A 19,451-nucleotide genomic window follows, 5' to 3' on the forward strand; every position below is an offset into this window, starting at 1 on the left:
TTCAACTGTAAGTGGGATGAATAACCTCTCTGAAAAGGCTGGTTTTGAGGATTAAATGAGAAGGCTGTTTGTACATTCTAAATCACCCTAAAAAGCCTCGCTGGGATTCATTAAAAGCGACTAGAGTGAATTCTGAGCACTTGCTTTGTGTGTGGACAAATTAGTTGTTTTTTAGCCTTACTTAGATCATTGCTAGACAATCTAAGAAAACACAGCTCTTTTGCTTCTTTTTGCAAGGGGTAAAATGACGTTTGTGAAAACTGAGTTAAGTACTTAGAACACAAAACTTATGTTGTGGATTGACATTCTGAACTTTCACGTATACATGGTTTCTTAGTTTGACCTTGTGAATATATGTGTTTTTGAAAACTAGCCCTTTAGAGTCTTAATCTGAGTCAGTCTCATAGTTCTGATATTTCCTCCCAACTATAGTCATTGTGGCTTTTGGAGATTGTGACTTTGGCCCTAAATTACTTATCTTCATCTTTATAAGAGTGGGTGTCATGCATAGTGTATGGTCAGCTTGCTGCCAATCAATAGACTAAGTCCTGGGAGAGAAGGGGAGTTAGTTGGAAAAGATGTCTTCTAGTCTAGTGAAGGAGATTATTCCATACCTAAATAACTAATATTAGCTTGAGTACTTTTAAATTTACAGAATGCTCATTTAAATCTTTAATAACAAAGCTGTGAGATATGTAAGATGCTTGAGAATCACATCTTATAAGTTTTCTGGTTTTCTGTATAGAAACTTTAATAATAATTATTGTTTTCACTAGAGAAAAAAGACTTTATCTTGGATAAACTATTTCCATTCTTTTTTTAAATTGCATTTTACTTAAACTTTCCTTTTTTTTTTTATCATTTATATAAACAGAATGGTAGAGCAAGAGTCTTAAAGGGGAATATAGAAGACAATGGAATAGTTGAATCTTTTTATGAATTGTGTCATTATACCACATTTATCAAGTATTATACTTACCATATTTATCAAGTAGCCTGTATTGGATTTTTTTTGGTTATTTAAAAACTTTAAAAAAATATACATGCCTTTGATGCCTGAATATCTCTGGTGAAGAAAACCAGTATTCATATAGCTTTAGCACGGATCTTACTTTCACCAAAAATGGGTGCTGGATACTGGATTTTCCTGTGTGGACTACAATAGAAATTCTACTTCTTGTTGACCGTACAAAGGTAGGGTTCATTGAAGTCATGATATAGCTTATGGTCAAGGGTATCAATCTGAATTGTCAAGCGAAGTAAATAACTAGTATTTTTTTTTAAGATTTTATTTATTTATTTGAGAGAGAGAGAGAGAGAGAGCTAGAGAGAAAGAGAGCACACCTAGAGGGAGAGGAAGGGAGAGAAGCCAACTCCCCGCTGAGCAGGGAGCCTGACACGGGGCTTGACCACAGGACCCTGGGATCATGACCCAAGCCGAAGGCAGACGCTTAACTGACTGAGCCACCCAGGCACCCCAACTAGTATTGTTTTTAAAAGTCTTTCCCCTGTTAATTAAAAAAGAACCCCACTCTTAAAGGTGTTACTTTGAAAATAACCGATTATGGGTTAAAGATTACACTTACTGTAATATCTTTTTCTTTCTTTCTTTTTTTTTTTTTTTTTAGAATTTCATGTCATCCCTTTGCAGCCGTCTTTTTGAAGCACTGTTTCCTGGGTCTTCCTACCCAACTAGATTTTCAGCTTTAACCATTTTAGGAGCAATAGCTGAAGTTTTTCCCATCCCAGAAGGTAAGCTTTTTTTCCTTGCAAAACACATACTTTTTCAACATTTTGTTTTACTTTAAGTTTTAGTTTTGTTGTCTTTTGTTTAGGTTCTTATGGGAGGTTTTATTCTCAGTATGTAATTCTTACTTGGACATAATTAAATTTGTCAATAAAGGACATAAGGCTGAGAAGTTGTTTTCAGTGATCTTATTTCCCAACCCCAAACTCCGGTTTTCATGGATTATGCTTATTATGAGAAGTGTTGCTTCTTTCAACCCCCAATTCATGTGTTGCTGTTTGAAGATAGGGTACAATCTGTTCTTTAGGTTTTAAAAGTTAAAAAAATAATAGTTTCTTTATACAGCATTCCTCAATGAGTCTTTGTGGCTAAAATGTGGTTTCCCTTATATGCTGTCAGTTTCATAAGTCTCAATCTAGTTTCAGAAAGACAACATGAGGATGTCATTTCCAGGCATTCTGGTTTAGTGATACCCTTTATTTCTCCCGTGGGGTACCCAAGAAGGCGAACATTTAACTTCTTCTGAGTCGGTTTTTTTTCCTTTTTGACAACAAATAGTTCTTTTTATCTCTGTACTTGAGTGTGTACGTTTTGATGTGGATTTCTTGTTTGTGCTCAGTCTTCCTTGACTGTGGTCAAATAGAAAAATACCCTGCTCAGCTGTTCTGTTGGAGGGGATGGCCAGAGGACCAAAGAGCTTTATGCTATAGTTGCCTTATTATTATTATTACTACTTTTTTAGTTTAAATTTGTAGGCAAAGTGTAATTTTTTGGCAGGGAGGAGGACAGTTTTTGTTGCTAATACAGCCTTGCTTTATTTGAAGAACACCATTTTTTTTCAAGTTTTTATTTTGAAAAGATTCAAACCAACAACAGCGAAGTTTCAAGAAGTTTGTGAACAGCCATGTACCCTCTACCTCAATTCATCAGGTATTAATATTTTGCTGTATTTGGTTTCTCTCCATTTCATTAATTTTCTAACCATGACACAATGGTTAAATTCAGGAAATTTAATGTTGACACGATGCTATTATCTAATATATAAACCATAACAAAATTTGCCAGTTGTCCCAATAAGTGGCCCTTTTTTATAAAGGGAAATTTTTACTGTGATCTGGGAACCAGTTCAAGATTATACATTGCATTTCGTTGTTACGCCTCTTTAGCCTCCTTTAATCTGGAAAATTTTTTATTTCATGACATCAACACTTTGGGAGAATGCGTCTCCATTTGGGTTTGCCTTATTGTTTCCTCATGATTGATTCAGGTTGTCCATTTTGTGTAGGAATATTGCATAGGTAATGTGCTGTTCTTCTCAGGACGCCATATCAGGAGGTACATGAGTTTGGTTTGTCCTGTTATTCGTGATGATAAATTTGATCACCCGATTAAGATAATAAGTGTGGTAGGCCAAAAGGCAACCTACAAAGGATATCATCAAATCCTTAGAACCTGTGAATGTGAACCTTATGTAGAAAGGGGGCCTTTGTAGATGTGATTAAATTAAGGATCTTAAAGTGAGATAATCCTGGATTATCTGGATGGCCCTAAATGCCACCACAGCTGTTGTTGTTAGAGGAACAGAGGGAAATATGACACAAGAAGAGGAGGAGTCCCTGTGACAGTGGTTGTGGAGATTGGAGTGATGTGGCTTCAAGCCATAGAATGCTGGCAGCCTCCAGAAGCGGAACAAGGCAAGGAATGAGTTTTCCCTTAGAGCCTCTAGAGTGTGTATGGCCCCACTGGCACCTTCATAACGGACTTATTGGATGTTAGTCAGAATGGCTTCTAGTGTGGTGAAACAAATAGATTTCTGTGGTTTTAAGCCACCAGGTTTATGGTAATTTGTTACAGCATGCACAGAAAATGAAAACAATGGTATCCATTAGTTAAGGGAATTTCAGTGGTACTGCAACTGAATTTAGAAAATAAAGTTTTACCTGAGAGCGACTGATGATCCATTTAACAAAAATTTTTCTGTATGTTTAATATAGTTACGGTTGCACCTAGATGTATGGGAAATAACACTAGCCTAAATTGTACTGGTAATTTTTTAATCGAGAGAGAGTAGTTTAATATATTTAAGTGTACTTTAAAAAATGAATAATCTGAGTCATCTTCCTAAATAATGAGTCACATATAATTGGGCAGTGACTGATATTACAGTAATTATTTTAATTAAACAACTGGTAGGTAATGCAAAATGGAGCAAGCCATACCTTACCCATTAACTTTATTTATTTATTTATTATTATTATTTCTTTAGAGGCGGAGAGGGGGTGGGTAAAGGGTAGAGGGAGGGAGGGAGAGAGAGAGACTCTTAAGCAGGCTCCACGCTAGGCATGGAGCCTCGTGTAGGGCTCAGTCTCACAACCTTGATATCATGATCTGAACTGAAATCAAGAGTCGGATACTTAACCAACTGAGCCACCCAGGAGCCCCGTTAGCCATGAACTTTAAAGGAGGCTAAAGAGGCATGACCATGAATTACAGGATAGAAAACATAAATTCATTCTTCACCTTTATCTCCAGAACTTGAATGTGCGTTTTTATCTTATTTTTTTGAAGGACTGTGATTTGAGATTAGTCAAAATGGTTTCTACCTTTCCTCAAGTATATCCTAGTTCAAGAAGAATAAACCACGTGTACCTTTTTCACTTAGAATAAGTGTCACAGTATTCATGGTGAAAAATTGGATTCCACAATTACATTAAAAGGGTTTGCCCAGCAAATATTTATTTAATGCTTATTATATGTCAGGCAGCTAAGGATATGCAGTGTATGAAATAAAATGCTTCCTATTTTTGAGCTTAGATATTTTAGTGAAGGGAGACAGGTAATGAATTAACAAGTAATACATAGAATATCAGATGGAGATTAAGTATTACAAAAAAATATTTCAGAAAGGAAAGCGGGGGGAATATAGAGTGTCTAGGAGGATGGGGAACTATTTCATACAGTGGTGTCAGAGAAGGTTTCAGATTTGAGCAGAGCTCCTAAACAACCAGTGTGTCAAAGAAGAAATCACAAAGGAAATTAGAAAATACTTGGAGAGGAATGAAAACAAGAACATACCTTACCAGAACTTATGGGATGAAGCAGAAGCAGTGCTCATAGGGAGCTTTAGAGCTGTATATACCTAATTAAAAAGGAGAAAAGATCTCAAATCAATAGGGTAACTTTACACCTCAAGGAATTAGAAAAAGAAGAGCAAACCTAACCCAAATTTAGCAGCAGGAAGGAAATAAAGATTAGAACAGAGATCAATGAAATGGGGAATAAGAAAACATAGAGACTCAATGAAAACAAAAGTTGGTTTTTTTAAAAGGTCAACAAAATTGACAAAATTTTAGCTATACTAAGAATAAAACAAAAGAAGGTGCAAATAACTAAGAACAGGAATACAAGCAGGAACATTTCTGCTGACCTTACAGAAATAAGGATTGTAAGACAGTACTATGAACGATTGTATTTTCAATAAATTAGGTAACTTAGATGAAATGGACAGATCCCTGGAAACATACAAATTACTGACTTAACAAATAGAAAATTTGTTATCTGCAGCAAATAAGAGGTGGGGTCAGTAATCAAAACCTCTCAGCAAAGGAAAGTCCAGAAGGAGTGGTTTCACTGGTGAATTTTACCAAACATTTAAAGAATTAACATCAGTTCTTCTCAAACTCTTCAAAAAAATGGGACAGGAGGGAACATTTCCAAACTCATTCTGTGAAGCCAGCATCACCCTGGTACCAAAGCCAGACAAAGACACCACAAGAAAAGAAAACTATAGGCCAGTATCCTTTATGAACATAAATGCAAAAATTCTCAACAGAACACTAGCAAACCAAACCCAACACCATATTATAAGTATTATACCCATGACTAACTAAGTGGAATTTATCCCAGGAATGCAAGGGTGATTCAATGTAAGAAAAAATAGTTAATGTAATATACCACATTAAAATGAAGGGGAAAAAAAACCCCATGATAATCTCAATTGATGCAGAAAAGCTGTTAACAAAATTCAGCATCCTGATATGATAAACACTCAAGAAACTAGGAATAGAAGGGAGCTTCCTCAATAGGATGAAGGACATTCATGAAAAACCCACACTTGACACCATACTCAATGGTAAAAGACCGAAAGTCTTTCCTCTATGATCAGGAACAAGACACAGATGCTCACTTTGACCACTGCTGATCACCATTGTACTGAAAACTTTAGCCCAAGCAGTAAAGCAAGAAAAAGGAATTAAAAGCATTTGAGTTGGAAAAGAAGCAAATTTAAGCAGAGGTATGAATGAAGTGACAAAAACTCCATTTACTTGCTCTAGGAATTTCACAGAGTTGCACTAACTTGTGAGTTAATATTAAATAAGAAATGCACATCATATTGAACATTATTCCTCAAATTAGCATAGACTTGTTTTCAGGTGTTATCAGAGTGGTTAATTTGTTAAATGTTGTTAAATGCTCTTCACATTCTGTGTGAAGCCCATTATTGCCACAATCATTTAGTCTTAATCTCAGAGTTGAGTGGATTTGGTGACTACCATCATTCTTTTGTGATAGTTTTTCTGTTCATGGTTGGCTGAAATTCATCTTTATTTTGAGAAGAGTTTTTGGGGAAATATAATTCTTAATCTCTTACACATTCAAAAATGCTTCTATTGCCATTGTACTTGATGCTGGAGTAGGATTTTTTTTTTTTAAGATTTATTTATTATTCGAGAGAGAGAGAGAGAGAGAGAGAGCATGGGGAGGAAAGGGGCAGAGGGAGAAGGAGAGAGAGAATCTTCAAGCAGACTCCCCCCCCCCCCCCGAGTGTGGAGCCCAGTGCAGGGATGGATCTCATGACATTGAGATCATGACCTGAGCCGAAATCGAGCTGGATGCTTAATCGACTGAGCCACCCAGGCGTCCCTGGAGTAGGATTTTGATGTACAGTTTTTCACCACACCTTTCCCTGAGGATGTTGCTCCACTATCTTCCAGCACTACATGTTGCTAAGGTGAAGAGTAAAGCCAGCTTAATGTTTTCCCATTTTGGAGATGTATTGAGCTTTGTGCCTGAATGGCCAGAAGACTCCTTCTTTATCTTTGATGCCCAGTAATTCTATTAGGATACATCATCGTATCAATGATTCTGTGTTGGTATAACTAAGACATGGTAGGACTTTGGATTCTAGGTTAAGACATTTTACAAAGATATTTTAAAAGACGTATTCCTAAATTTATTTCTTTTTATTTATTTAAAAACTAACTTAGGAATCTTCTATATGCAATATAACCTTCTGAAAGAGAATAAAGTGGTTTTAAGCAAAATTTTAAGAAATGCTTTTTATTTGGGGAACTTTAATATTTATTTTATCATTTTAGGAAATAAGGAAAAATTATTCTTTCATGCTAATGTGGGTAAACTGCGAAGTGTGAATCTTTGCACCAATTTTTTTTTTTTAAAGATTTTATTTATTTATTTGTCAGAGAGAGAGAGAGAGAGAGAGCATCAGCAGGGAGCCTGATGTGGTACTTGATCCCAGGACTCTGGGATCATGACCTGAGCCTAAGGCAGACACTTAACTGACTGAGCCACCCATGCGCCCCATTTGTACTGATTTTCTATAAATTTTTTTTTTTAAGTCAGTCTTTTTTTTTTTTTTTTTTGAAGATTTTATTTATTTATTCGACAGAGATAGAGACAGCCAGCAAGAGAGGGAACACAAGCAGGGGGAGTGGGAGAGGAGGAAGCAGGCTCCTAGCGGAGGAGCCTGATGTGGGGCTCGATCCCACAACGCCAGGATCACGCCCTGAGCCGAAGGCAGACGTTTAACCGCTGTGCCACCCAGGCGCCCCCTGATTTTCTATAAATTTGATCAGATAACTTCAACACGTTGATTTCCTTTTTCTTTTATTAACTTTAAAAAAAATTTTATTTAATTATTTATTTAAGTAGGCTCCATGCCCAACGTGGGTCTTGAACTCGCGAGTCTGAGATCAAGAGTCACATGCTCTACCAACTGAGGCAGCTAGGTGCCCCCTCTTGTATTCACTTTTAAATCTTTTTCTCTTTTTTAGGTCAAGTCCAAACAGTGTATCAGCTGAGTCATGATATTGATGTTGGTCGTTTCCAAACACTAATGGAATGCTTTACCAGCACTTTTGAAGAAGTAAAGATTTTAGCATTTGATCTTCTAATGAAGTTACCAAAAACAGTTGTACAATTTCAGGTATTTGGACTTTTCCTATGTAAATGCAAATGTGGTGCATGCATGAAAACTTTCTATTTTAGCAGCAAATAAAGCAATCTGTGGATTGTGCAGCCTTTTTGCATCTGCTTTCTTATATCTTCTGATTGTTTCAGTTATCATTTAATACTTCTAGTGTTGCAGGGTGGTAGGTTGGAGGAGGAAGGGTTGGATGGTGTGGAAGGAGGAAATATCATAAGAGAAAACAAACTCCAAATCCGTGAGCTTTGCTTTTTTTAATTGTTTTTAAAAAGGGAGGTGTAAGAAGCAGTAGGGTTTATTGCTCACAAGACTATTGGTAGATTTCAGTTAATTGCGGTCTCCCCAGTTCCCGTGGACATGTTAATATTCTGTCAAAACACATCACTTACAGTAACTTGCGTTTTTTGAGATAACATCCTTGCTAAGTTGACTGGGAAGCTGAGTGTAAGTGAGGCAGAGAACGTGTTTCTGATCTTCCAACAAGCAATAGCTAAACTGAGACTGAAACTCAGAGTACTTGAGGTTAACAGCAGTTTTCTCCCCTGGCTGTCTACCCCATCCCCAGCCCCCATTCTCTTCCTGACAGCAGGCACTGCCAGCCATGGGGTGGGAAGCAAAGGTGGGCTCGGGAGTGAGGGCACAACATGGGGATGGGTCTGCAGGGGACCCCCCCAGCCGAGGTGCTTGGCTCTGCCCTTGAGGTATGTTCTGGGGCTGTGAGTTCACCAGCAGCTGTAGGTTTACTGGCTCCAGAGCTTCGCTATGGCTTTCTGTTAGAGCTGTATAGAGGCCAAAGGCACCTACAGGTCTGCCACTGAGCCATGGTCTGTTCTCTAGCTGTTAGGCTCTATCTACAGGACAGCTTATAGAAGCAGTGGGATTTTTTTTTTTAAGATTTTATTTATTTATTTATTATTGAAAGCACGAAAGCAGTGGGGGAGGGGTAGAGGGAGAAGCAGGTTCCCCACTGAGCAGGGACCCTAATGCAGGGCTTGATCCCAGGACCCCGGGTTCGTGACCTGAACCGAAGGCAGACACTTCACTGACTGAGCCACCCAGGTGCCCTGAGATGCACTGGGATTCTGTAGGAGCACATGTCAGAGAGCAAGCACAAGGTGTCTGTTTCCATGGCTTCGCAAGATCCTAGAGCATCTTTTCTAACTGGGGTGTATATTAGTAGTTGTTCTCCAGTGTCCATTTATCTTTGTGATCTTTCAGGTGCCTTGGTAAGCAGAAGCTTCTTTTAGTGCTTAGGCTTCTAACTTCTGTGCCATATAGAGTTTTTAAAGGTGATGTTTTCTCTTCCTTTCTCCTCTCCCACTTTCCCATCCTCCTTGCCCCTTACCGTTCATCACACTGAAGCCTTGTATCATATATATGACTCATTCCTAGCAAATATTTTGAGATATATCAAGCGGGCGTGGTATATTAAACCACCTATATGAAAGACTTGGTCCTTTGAGGTAACTTTAAAACGTTTTTGAATCCTAACTAATCTAAGGACCTGTGTGTATATATTTCCTTTTTTTTTTTTTTTTTTTTTAGATTTTATTTATTTATTCGACAGAGATAGAGACAGCCAGCGAGAGAGGGAACACAAGCAGGGGGAGTGGGAGAGGAAGAAGCAGGCTCATAGCGGAGGAGCCTGATGTGGGGCTCGATCCCATAACGCTGGGATCACGCCCTGAGCCGAAGGCAGACACTTAACCGCTGTGCCACCCAGGCGCCCCTATATGTTTCTGATGGCATATCTTTGTAGTACGTGACTTTATTACTCACGTTGTCTGTTGTCCTTTTTGTGTCAGTTGTGGAGCTACATATCCAGGGTCTACATTATATTTTCACAGACCTCAGATGATAGAACAAAGTATTTTATTTATTTATTTATTTATTTGTTTATTTATAAGGTTTTATTTGAGGGAGAGTGAGCGAGTGAGAGAGCACAAGCAGCGGGAGCAGCAGAGGGTGAGGGAGAAGCAGACTCCCCACTGAGCAGGGAGCCCAGCGTGGGGCTTGATCCCAGGACCCTGGGATCATGACCTGAGCTGAAGGCAGATGCTTAACGATTGAGCCACCCATGTACCTCAGAACAAAGATATTTTAGACTCCAAAGGCTATTAATTGTGTTTCTTACTAATTGTCAGTTAAGCAAGTCAGGGACTTAACTGTCAGTTACCCAAAAAATGGCTTGGATGCTTAATTGTTCTTTCTAATTTTTATTTTGATTTGAGCTTTTGGCCACTGTCTTTTTTAGGTCACAGAAAACTAGACATATCAAATGGCAAAGAATTTATTTATTTATTTATTTATTTATTTATTTATTTTTTTATTTTTTAAAGATTTTATTTATTCATTAGAGACAGAGACAGCCAGAGGTAGAGGGAACACAGGCAGCGGGAGAGGAAGAAGCAGGCTCCCAGCAGAGGAGCCTGACGTGGGGCTCGATCCCAGAATGCCAGGATCACGCCCTGAGCCGAAGGCAGACGCTTAACGACTGAACCACCCAGGCGCCCCATGGCAAAGAATTTAAACTGAAAGAAACTAGTATTTGATTCAGTATGTTTGATATCTATAGGAAATTAATAGATTTCCAATTAAATATTGGTGTACCTATAGCCAAATTAAAAATTAAGCTTATAATGATTTTTCCCGTGTATTAGACAATTACGGAGTAATCCTAGTAGAATTAATATTATTGAGCAGTGAAACCCTGAAACCCAGTGTCCTGAACATGTAATTTGCCAACCATGGAGTTGGGACAAAGATCCATGTCTCTTGACCTCAGCTTAGTGCCTTTACGTACATGTTACAGGAAACTGTCCTTTGTTCTGTCTTTTTTAGGACATGCATGTGAGTGGATGTTTCTATGACATACAGGTGTGGGAGCTCCGGTGCAGAATTTCTGAGGCTGATACGATCACTTTATTTTCTGCACATATATGTGGATCTTCGCCAGGAATAGCCTGGTGGACTTGTACTTTTGTTTGAATTTGTATTTTTTTCCATTGAATTCACTGAATAGAGAAGGGGGATGGGGGAAGTGCAGGAGTATGCTGTCCAGATAAAAGAAACTTCAGTGTACAAAAAAACTCTGGCCTATGTGGAAATAACAAAGATGATCTGGCCATCGTCATAGTAGAATTTCTACAGGAAAAAGCATACTTCTGCTGGAGAAAGAGGTATTTAAAAAAAAAAAAAAGCTTTATCAATGTTGAATTTCCCAACTGACATTATTTTCAAGATCCTCATCACCAGAGCTGAGTAATAATAATAATCAGTAATTACTATAATAAAAAAGTCTAACTAGTATTCTGGGAAAAGGAGAATTGAATTAATGTTTATACTGAGTTTCAGTTATGTGGCAGGCTCTGTTTTTAAATTCCTTCAAATTAGAGAAATGTTTCAATGACAGTTACTGAGTCTGTACTTTATTGTAGGATTCAGAGAAACTGCGAGGCTTATTCGAAGCAGCGTTGGAGCTCAGTTCAAGCACTAAACCCTACGACTGTGTGACAGCTTCCTACCTGCTGAACTTCTTAATCTGGCAGGATGCCCTGCCCTCATCTCTGTCTGCCTACTTAAAAACTCAGCAAGCTGCATGTGGAGATGGAGATAAGTCTGCTATTGTGGTGGAGAGGAACACTTTAATGGGTTTGTATTGAATAAACGACCTTTTGCTGTTGTTTATCAAAACCAGTGTCTTAACTCTCTCGCTGTTCATTTAGTTAGCATAGCTAATGGTTAAACATTTATTTTGTGTTTTTTAAATTTTTAAATTTTAAAAACTTTTTAAACTCTATTTGAGCGAGAGAGTGAGGAAGAGAGTGATTGAGAATACAAACAGGGGGAGCAGCAAAGGGCAAGGGAGAAGCAGGCTCCCCGCCGAGCAGGGAGCCCGACTTGGGTCTCAATCCCAGGACCCTGGGATCATGCCCTGAGCCAAAGGCAGACCCTTAACTGAGCTACCAGGCGCCCCTATTTTGTGTGTGTGTGTTTTTTTTTTATTGGAGAGTTTACTAGCATATAAGAATACTGTGAATTTCTCTTTTGCAAGTAAATAGTTTACTCAGCTACAACACCTTCTAAACAGAGGGTTCGTGTTAAGTAAGTAGATTATACAAATTACATTAATAAAGCTCTTATTTAAATAGGGCATCTTTCTCTACCAAAAATGTACTTTTTTCTTTTTGGCAGAAATTTTACTATGACCATAGCCAGATCATCTTTGCTATTTCTATGAAGAGCAGAATTCCTTTGTCTATCAGGTTTATGTTTTTTTTTTTTTTTTTTTTTTTTTTAAAGATTTTATTTATTTATTTGACAGAGATAGAGACAGCCAGCGAGAGAGGGAACACAAGCAGGGGGAGTGGGAGAGGAAGAAGCAGGCTCCCAGCAGAGGAGCCTGATGTGGGGCTCGATCCCAGAACACCGGGATCACGCCCTGAGCCGAAGGCAGACGCTTAACCGCTGTGCCACCCAGGCGCCCCAGGTTTATGTTTTAACTGCCACACCCCTGCCTTTTACTCTTCCCATATAGCCAGTTCTAAAACCTAGTTGGTTGGTTTAGGTCTAATGATTTCCAACAAATATTTCTTGGAGATTCATGTGCTTAAGTTTGTGCTAGCACATCTTCATATTGGAGTTGTATTGTAAATAAGGACAGATAAGGATTTTATTTTTAAAAAGAGAGAGAGAGGAGGTCAGATGTAGGAAGAGTGTTAAAAACTGTTCTCTCCAAGATGGTAGAAAATGTCCTGAGAAAGAGAACTAATAACGGGAGAAAATGAGGAGGCCATGGGAAGTTCTGGTAGAAATGGAGATAGAGAGGTGACAGTGCCTTGGAAGATGGCACTTGTCCAGTCTAGTTGCTTCAGGGCTGGGCTGAAAAGGAGACCCTGATATGTGACAGGATGAGCTTTGCACTTGGGGTAAACTGTTCATGTACAGGCTTTCAAATTCAAGTCATTTAAAAACTCCATGAAATACTTCAAGCATACTCCCCCACCCCAAAATATATATAGGATTTAAATAGTAATAGTATAAAAATGTCACAAGTTTTATTCCCAAGCTAGCTGATAACACCCAACTTAAGAAGTACAACAGCACCCATACCTTTAAAGCTTCTCTTCTGGGGCGCTGTGTCTTAGTCAGTTAAGCAGCTGCCTTCGGCTCAGGTCATGATCACAGGGTCCTGGGATTGAGCCCTGAGTTGGGCTCCCTGCTCAGTGAAGAGTCTGCTTCTCCCTTTCCCTCTGCATTTCTACCCTATTCGGGCTGTCTCACTCTCTCTGTCAAATAAATAAAAATTAAAAAAATAAATCTTCTCTTCTATCCTAGCTCCCTTCCCCTGCCATAGAATTACCGCCCTATGTTTTATGTCAGTCTTTCATCTTGTTTTGACCAAGATTTTACCACCCATGTATATATCATTAAACAATATATTATTTACTTTCACATGATTTTAAATTTTATATAAATAGTACCATATGTATTATACGAATTTACTGCATTTTATTAATACGTTCTCCTTTTGATGGATTTCTTTTCCCTAAATAATGCTGATGTGAACATTCTTGTGCATATCTCTTCTAATGGACATGTCTTAGAGTCTGTGGTAAACAAAAAAGTTGAGTAACCTAGTCATGAAGCATGTGCATCTTCAACTTAACTAGGTGATGCCAAATAGATTTTTAAATCACCTTCCCACCAATAAATTTTGAGAGTTGTGGCGTATTACATCATCGCTGTAACTTGCAATTGTTAGATTTTAAAGGTTTACGGAATATGAAGTGGTGTCTTGTGGTTTCATCTTGTAATTGGGCATCTTATTTACATGTTTATAAGCCATTCACTTCTCCCCTGCTGTGAAATGCCTCTTCATATTCTTTGTTTAGTTTTCTCTAGGGCTGTTTGTCTTTTTCCTATCGATTTTTAGGACTTCTTTGTATGTTTTAAATGTTAATAATTTACTGGTTATACACAGTTCTAAAATTTAAACTCTAATTGAGTGGTGAGAGGAGACATCGACTATGCTGGAATAACTAGATAGTTACATGCGAAAGAATGAAGTTGAACCCACTTCTTCATACCATATACAAAAATTAGTTAAAAATGGATCAAAGACCTAAATGTAAAAGCTAAAAACAATAAAACTCTTAGAAGAAAACATGAGTGTAACTCGTTGTGATCTTAGATTAGGTAGTGGTTTCTTAGATCTGACACCCACAGCACAAGCAAAGAAAAAATAGATAAATTGGACTTAATGAAAATTTGAAACGTGTGTGTCAAGGATGTCATTAAGAAAGTGAAAAGACAACCTGTAGAATGGGAAACACAGTTGTGACTCCTTTATCTGATAAGGGACTTAATCTAGAATATATAAAGAATTTTTACAGCTCACTAGTAAAAGGATATAACCAAATTTAAAAATGGACAAAGAATCTAAATAGACATTTCACCATAAAAGATAAATGTGAAAAATAATCACATGAAAAGATGCTTGGCATCATTAGCCAGTAGGGAAATGCAAATCCAAATTACAATGAGGAAGCACTTCACACCCAGTAGGGTGGCTATAAACAAGAAAATAGATAATAACAGGTGTTGAGGGGATGTGGAAAAAGCAAAGCCCTTACACACTGCTGGCAGGAATGTAAAATGGTGCAGCTACGTTGGAAAACAGTCTGGCAGTTCCTTGGAAAGTTAAACATGGCGTCACCATATCATCCTACAGTTCCACGCTCAGGCTGCTGTAACAAGATATACCATAGCCTGGGCGGCTTAAACAACAAACGTTTATCTCTCACACTTCTGGAGGCTGGGAAGTTCAAGATTAAGGTGCAAGTAGTTTCAGTTCCTGGTGAGAACCCTTTCCCTGGCTTCAGACAGCACCCTTCCTGCTCTGTGCTCACATGGAGGAGAGGAAGCCAGCTCCAGTCTCTCTTCCTCTTATAAGGACTCTTAATCCCATCATGGGGGTCCCACTCTCATGACCTCATCTAAACCTAATTTCTTCCTAAAAACTCCATTTTCAAATATGGGGGTTGGGACTTCAAATAGGAATTTTGGGAAGGACATAAACATTTAGTCCATACTAGACCTATATTAAGAGAAATGAAAACTATGCCCAAACAAAAACTTGTATGTGAATGTTCACAGCAGAATTGTTCTTAATAGCCAAAACGTGGAAATAACTCCCATGTCCATTAACCGATAAACAGATAAAATGTGGTATGTTCATACAATGGACTGTTATTCAGCCATAAAAAGGAACGAACTAGTGGTACATGCTACAACATGGGTGAACTTTGAAAACACTGTGCTAAGTGAAAGAAGCCACATATTTTATGATTCTGTTTATGTATGTCCAGAATAGGCAAATCTGTAGAGACAGAAAATAGATAAGTTTTGGCTTAGCGCCGGGGAAGGTGAGAGGTGCAGGGAGGGGAGTGACTGATAATTGGTAAGGGTTTTTTGAGGTGGGGGGGGGAGGATTAAAATGTTCTAAAATTCACTGTAGTGATGATTGCATATATCTGTGAATATACTAAAAACTACTGACTTATATACTTTAAATGTATAAATTGTGTGGTATGTTAATTATATCTCAATAAAGCCCTTATTTAAAAAACCCGCAAAACGACAACTGTTCCGATAGCACGGGGCACATGGGCCTGGGGTCTGATTCCCCAGACAGAGGATGTCTAGGAGGAGTGATTCAGAGTGAATGCTGAAAATGGATCCAGGAAGTTAGGCAAAGACAGTTCTGCCTTGACTGGAAATGCATAGCAGGCTGCATAAATCTCTTTTTAAATATAAAACCTCTAACAAAGTTGAATTGAGTTGGATGTTTTTGTGGGGACTGTGTAGCTATTCACAAATTTACAAATTGTGTTTTTAAGCTGGCCTTACTTTGGCTTTTGGTTTGCTTTTTCTAGTTATCCAGTGCTTGTTGGGAAATCTTGAGGAAGAAGTAGCTCAGGCTGAAAATTCTCTGCTTCAGGCAGCAGCATCGTTTCCGCTGTATGGGCGAGTTCACTGTATAACAGGAGCTTTGCAGAGATTATCTCTAAAGTAAGTGTAGCCACAGCTCGCTTCTGAGCATGCGCTTCTGAGCTTTAAACCCTTATTGGATTGTGTCCTGGGAAAGGAATATATTGCCTTAAAGATAATTAAAAATGTACCTATGTACACATATTTTTATATCTTAAGTATTTCATAGATTGCACAATTTTGAAACAGGTCCAGTGTCTTTTATGTAATAATTTTCTTTTAAAAATTTTGAATTTTGCTTGTAGTATAAATTTCCTTACTGTCCTCATTGCAGCAACCTGCGGTTGGTGAGCGAATGGAGACCTGTGGTGGAGAAGCTCCTTTTGATGTCTTACAGGCTTTCTGCTGTGGTGTCTCCGGTCATTCAGAGCTCCTCCCCAGAGGGCCTCATCCCAATGGACACTGATTCAGGTCAGCAAATGAAAAAAACTAGAATTCCTATATTTTTTGCTCATTACGCCTATCCCCACCAAATCGTTTCTTTGGGAAGATACAGAAGCCAAATAGGTGGGTCAAGAAGCTATTTATTATGATTAGTGATATTTCTACCACTTTAGTAATGTCTTTAACTCTTAAAAATTACCAAAACAAATAAATAAACCAGGTGATGAGCAAGGTACTTCCTCTTCTGGGGTAAATAGGATTTTCTAATATTGTCATTTCAGAGCGACACCTACCAGGTGGCTGCCCGGGGCTGGGAGAGTGGGCAATGTAAATCACGGAGGTGGGGTGTAGTCAGAGGCGGCAGCTTATTAGGACTCAGGAATGGGCAAACCCATTTGACGTACAAAGACCATTCAGTTAAAATAGAAAATGGGAGGAGATACTCAAAGTGCCCCAAACTGAACTCTCAAACTTTCATCTGCCTTTTCCCTCCCAACCCCTGTGTCTTTGCAAATGGCCCCAACAAAGATCTGTTTGTGCTAGTCAGGAGTCTAGGACTGCTTGACATCTCTCTTCTGTTCCTTATATCTTGCCTGTCCTCATGTTCTTTCAGTGGTACCCCTTAAATAGCTTTCAAATCTATTTTATCTTTAACTACCATCTTACCTTACCCCAGGCTTTTCTCTCTCTTGTTTGGATGACTCTAGGGGTCTCCCAGATGGTTTCCTCCCATCTACTCTTAGCTTCTTCTATTTTCTTTTTATGCTATATCCACAGCAATCTTTTCTACTCATGTATTTCATCATGCTACCCACAATCTCCGTTTAACCCTTGTACTCTGCCCCACCCCATTTGTTTAAAATACTTGAGAGACTTCAGACCAGGTCCTGTAATAGTTGGGCTCCTGCAACCTTGCCAGTCTTGTCTCTTTTTCTTCCCAAAGTGTTCTTCATGGAGTTCTTGCAATTTAAGAGGGATTTTATCAATATTTTCTTCCATTGTCCTTAGCAAGTGCCTGGTAGAAATAGGTATACAATAAATATTTGTTATAATGAATAAATCAATGAATGAGCGATTCCAGAAAGGATAGGAACTAAACCCAGTGCGTTGGACACTGTAGTTGGCGTATATATGCCTGTACTGTAACAGCCAGAAGGGATTTGCTGTGAAAGGTATACATTTGGTGTTGAAATAAGTTTGTGAATGCATTTGAGGAGTGCAAATCAGAGTTTTGTATTAAAAACACACCGAGCATATCATAAACAACCAATTAAAGTAAGTTGGTGTTGTCTGTTTGCATAGAAAATGTTAGGTTTCTTTACTAAAAATGAACTGGCAGATTGGTGATGGTTCATGGTAGTAAGACACAGTTATTTGTTTATTTTGGCTGGTAGTCTACCAAAATTTGATGTTTTAGTTTTCCTACTTAAACAATACGTGGGAATAAGAAACATCCAATCTTAAAGCTAGTATTTAGATCCGGCAAGTACCAGTATATTCTGGATGAGAAATCTTGAATATTTGTCACCTTCTGTGAGTGGGGCCTATAGTGTACGCTTAAATTCTGTTTGTTATTAAGTTTTAAAATGTCTGTTGGTCTCAAAAGCAGTCTGTGGCCCACAGACTTTTCCTTGATTTTGCCTTTTCTTTTTTCCTCGGGTTGTCTCCATTATTCCTGTTTCTGTCCCACGTTATCTACCATGCATTCTGAATTCCTTAAAAATGTATCTTCTGAAAGCCATAAAAATGAATGGGTAAAATTTTATTCTGATCATCCTTTTTTCCGTAGTCTTTCCATAGTTTCTATTTAGAGCCAGTGTTACTTTTTCATGGCTGTCAAAATTTGTTTTGGCAATATTTCTTGGAAGCCATAAGTGAGCATAAGATGTTGGTTGAATCATCCTGATAACCCTTTGGGTCTTTGTATCTCCTATAAGACCTAAAATGTAAGTGTATCTGGGGACACCTGGGTGGCTCAGTCTGTTGAGCATCTGCCTTAGGCGCGGGTCATGCTCCCGGAGTCTTCTCAGGCTCCCTGCCCAGGGGGGAGCCTGCCTCTCCCTCTGCCTGCTGCTCACCCTGCTCGTGCACGTGTTCTCTCTAACAAATAAATAAAATCTTTAAAAAAAAAAGTAAGTGTATCTAATAGGTATATAAAATACCTGTTCTTTGATTTGTTAATTGGCTTCAGGTGACCAGCTGTTATTTATTTTTTTCTTAAACTATCTGAGCCTGCCTTGCTCTTCATTACCGACCTCATCATCTCTTCATTCCCTTAGCCCGTGTTACGGAACCTCTGCCTTGAGCTGGTTTCTGTTGGAGGTGCTGGAGCCTCATTCGTGGCGTTTCCGTTTCCTAATCCACGGAGTGCTTAAGGAATAAAAATGAAGTTCAACATAATACTAGAACTGTAAATCATACTTAGAAAGCATAATATTAACTATTGCATTTTTAAGTCAAATACAAAGTCTTTAATATTCCTGATATAAAAGATTTTTTCTTTATTTTTAATTGAAGTATAGTGACCATACAGTATTGTATTAAAGATTGTTTTTGTTGTTGTGGTTTCTTACCTCTTAAAACCAAATTGCCTGGAGTTTAGTGCTGTTTTTTCACAGGATTGAGCACCATATTTGAGCTTCTTAGACAACACTAAGAAAAGCAATGTAAAAAAAAAAAAGAAGAAAAGAAAGAAAAGCAATGTAATTGTCTTGTGGAGAGTTTCTGTTGTGTGGTGTTGTCCTGTCTTCAACTAATTTAAAATTTTTGCCCCATTTTAAAAGCACACTCCAGTGTCATGAAGACCTTAATAATTTTCACATTACTAGTCCCGTCTAATAGAGCTGTTTATCAAGTATTAAAAACTATAAAATTCGGGGCACCTGGGTGGCTCAGTCGGTTAAGCGTGAGACTCTTGATTTTGGGTCATGTCATGATCTCAGGGTCGTGAGATCGAGCCCTGTGTGGGGCTCCCCGCTGAGGGTGGAGCCTGTTAAGAGTCTCTCTCTTCCTCTTCCTCTGCTCCTTCCTCCTCCCATCCCT

General features: G+C 38.4%; 1 protein-coding gene across 2 annotated transcripts in view; it reads left to right on the plus strand.

Moving 5' to 3' along the window:
• Window positions 1–19,451, plus strand: part of THADA (THADA armadillo repeat containing) — a 316,084-nt gene that overhangs the window by 26,543 nt on the left and 270,090 nt on the right. For both annotated transcript variants that reach the window (XM_040623526.1, XM_008699809.2), the window contains 5 exons: window positions 1,629–1,752; window positions 7,822–7,973; window positions 11,411–11,624; window positions 15,911–16,046; window positions 16,300–16,436. In XM_040623526.1, coding sequence (XP_040479460.1) covers window positions 1,629–1,752; window positions 7,822–7,973; window positions 11,411–11,624; window positions 15,911–16,046; window positions 16,300–16,436 — 763 coding nt within the window. The remainder of the gene's footprint in view (window positions 1–1,628; window positions 1,753–7,821; window positions 7,974–11,410; window positions 11,625–15,910; window positions 16,047–16,299; window positions 16,437–19,451) is intronic.

This window comes from Ursus maritimus, unplaced genomic scaffold (assembly GCF_017311325.1).
Source record: "Ursus maritimus isolate PB19 unplaced genomic scaffold, ASM1731132v1 scaffold_6, whole genome shotgun sequence".
NCBI classification, from domain to species: Eukaryota; Metazoa; Chordata; class Mammalia; order Carnivora; family Ursidae; genus Ursus; species Ursus maritimus.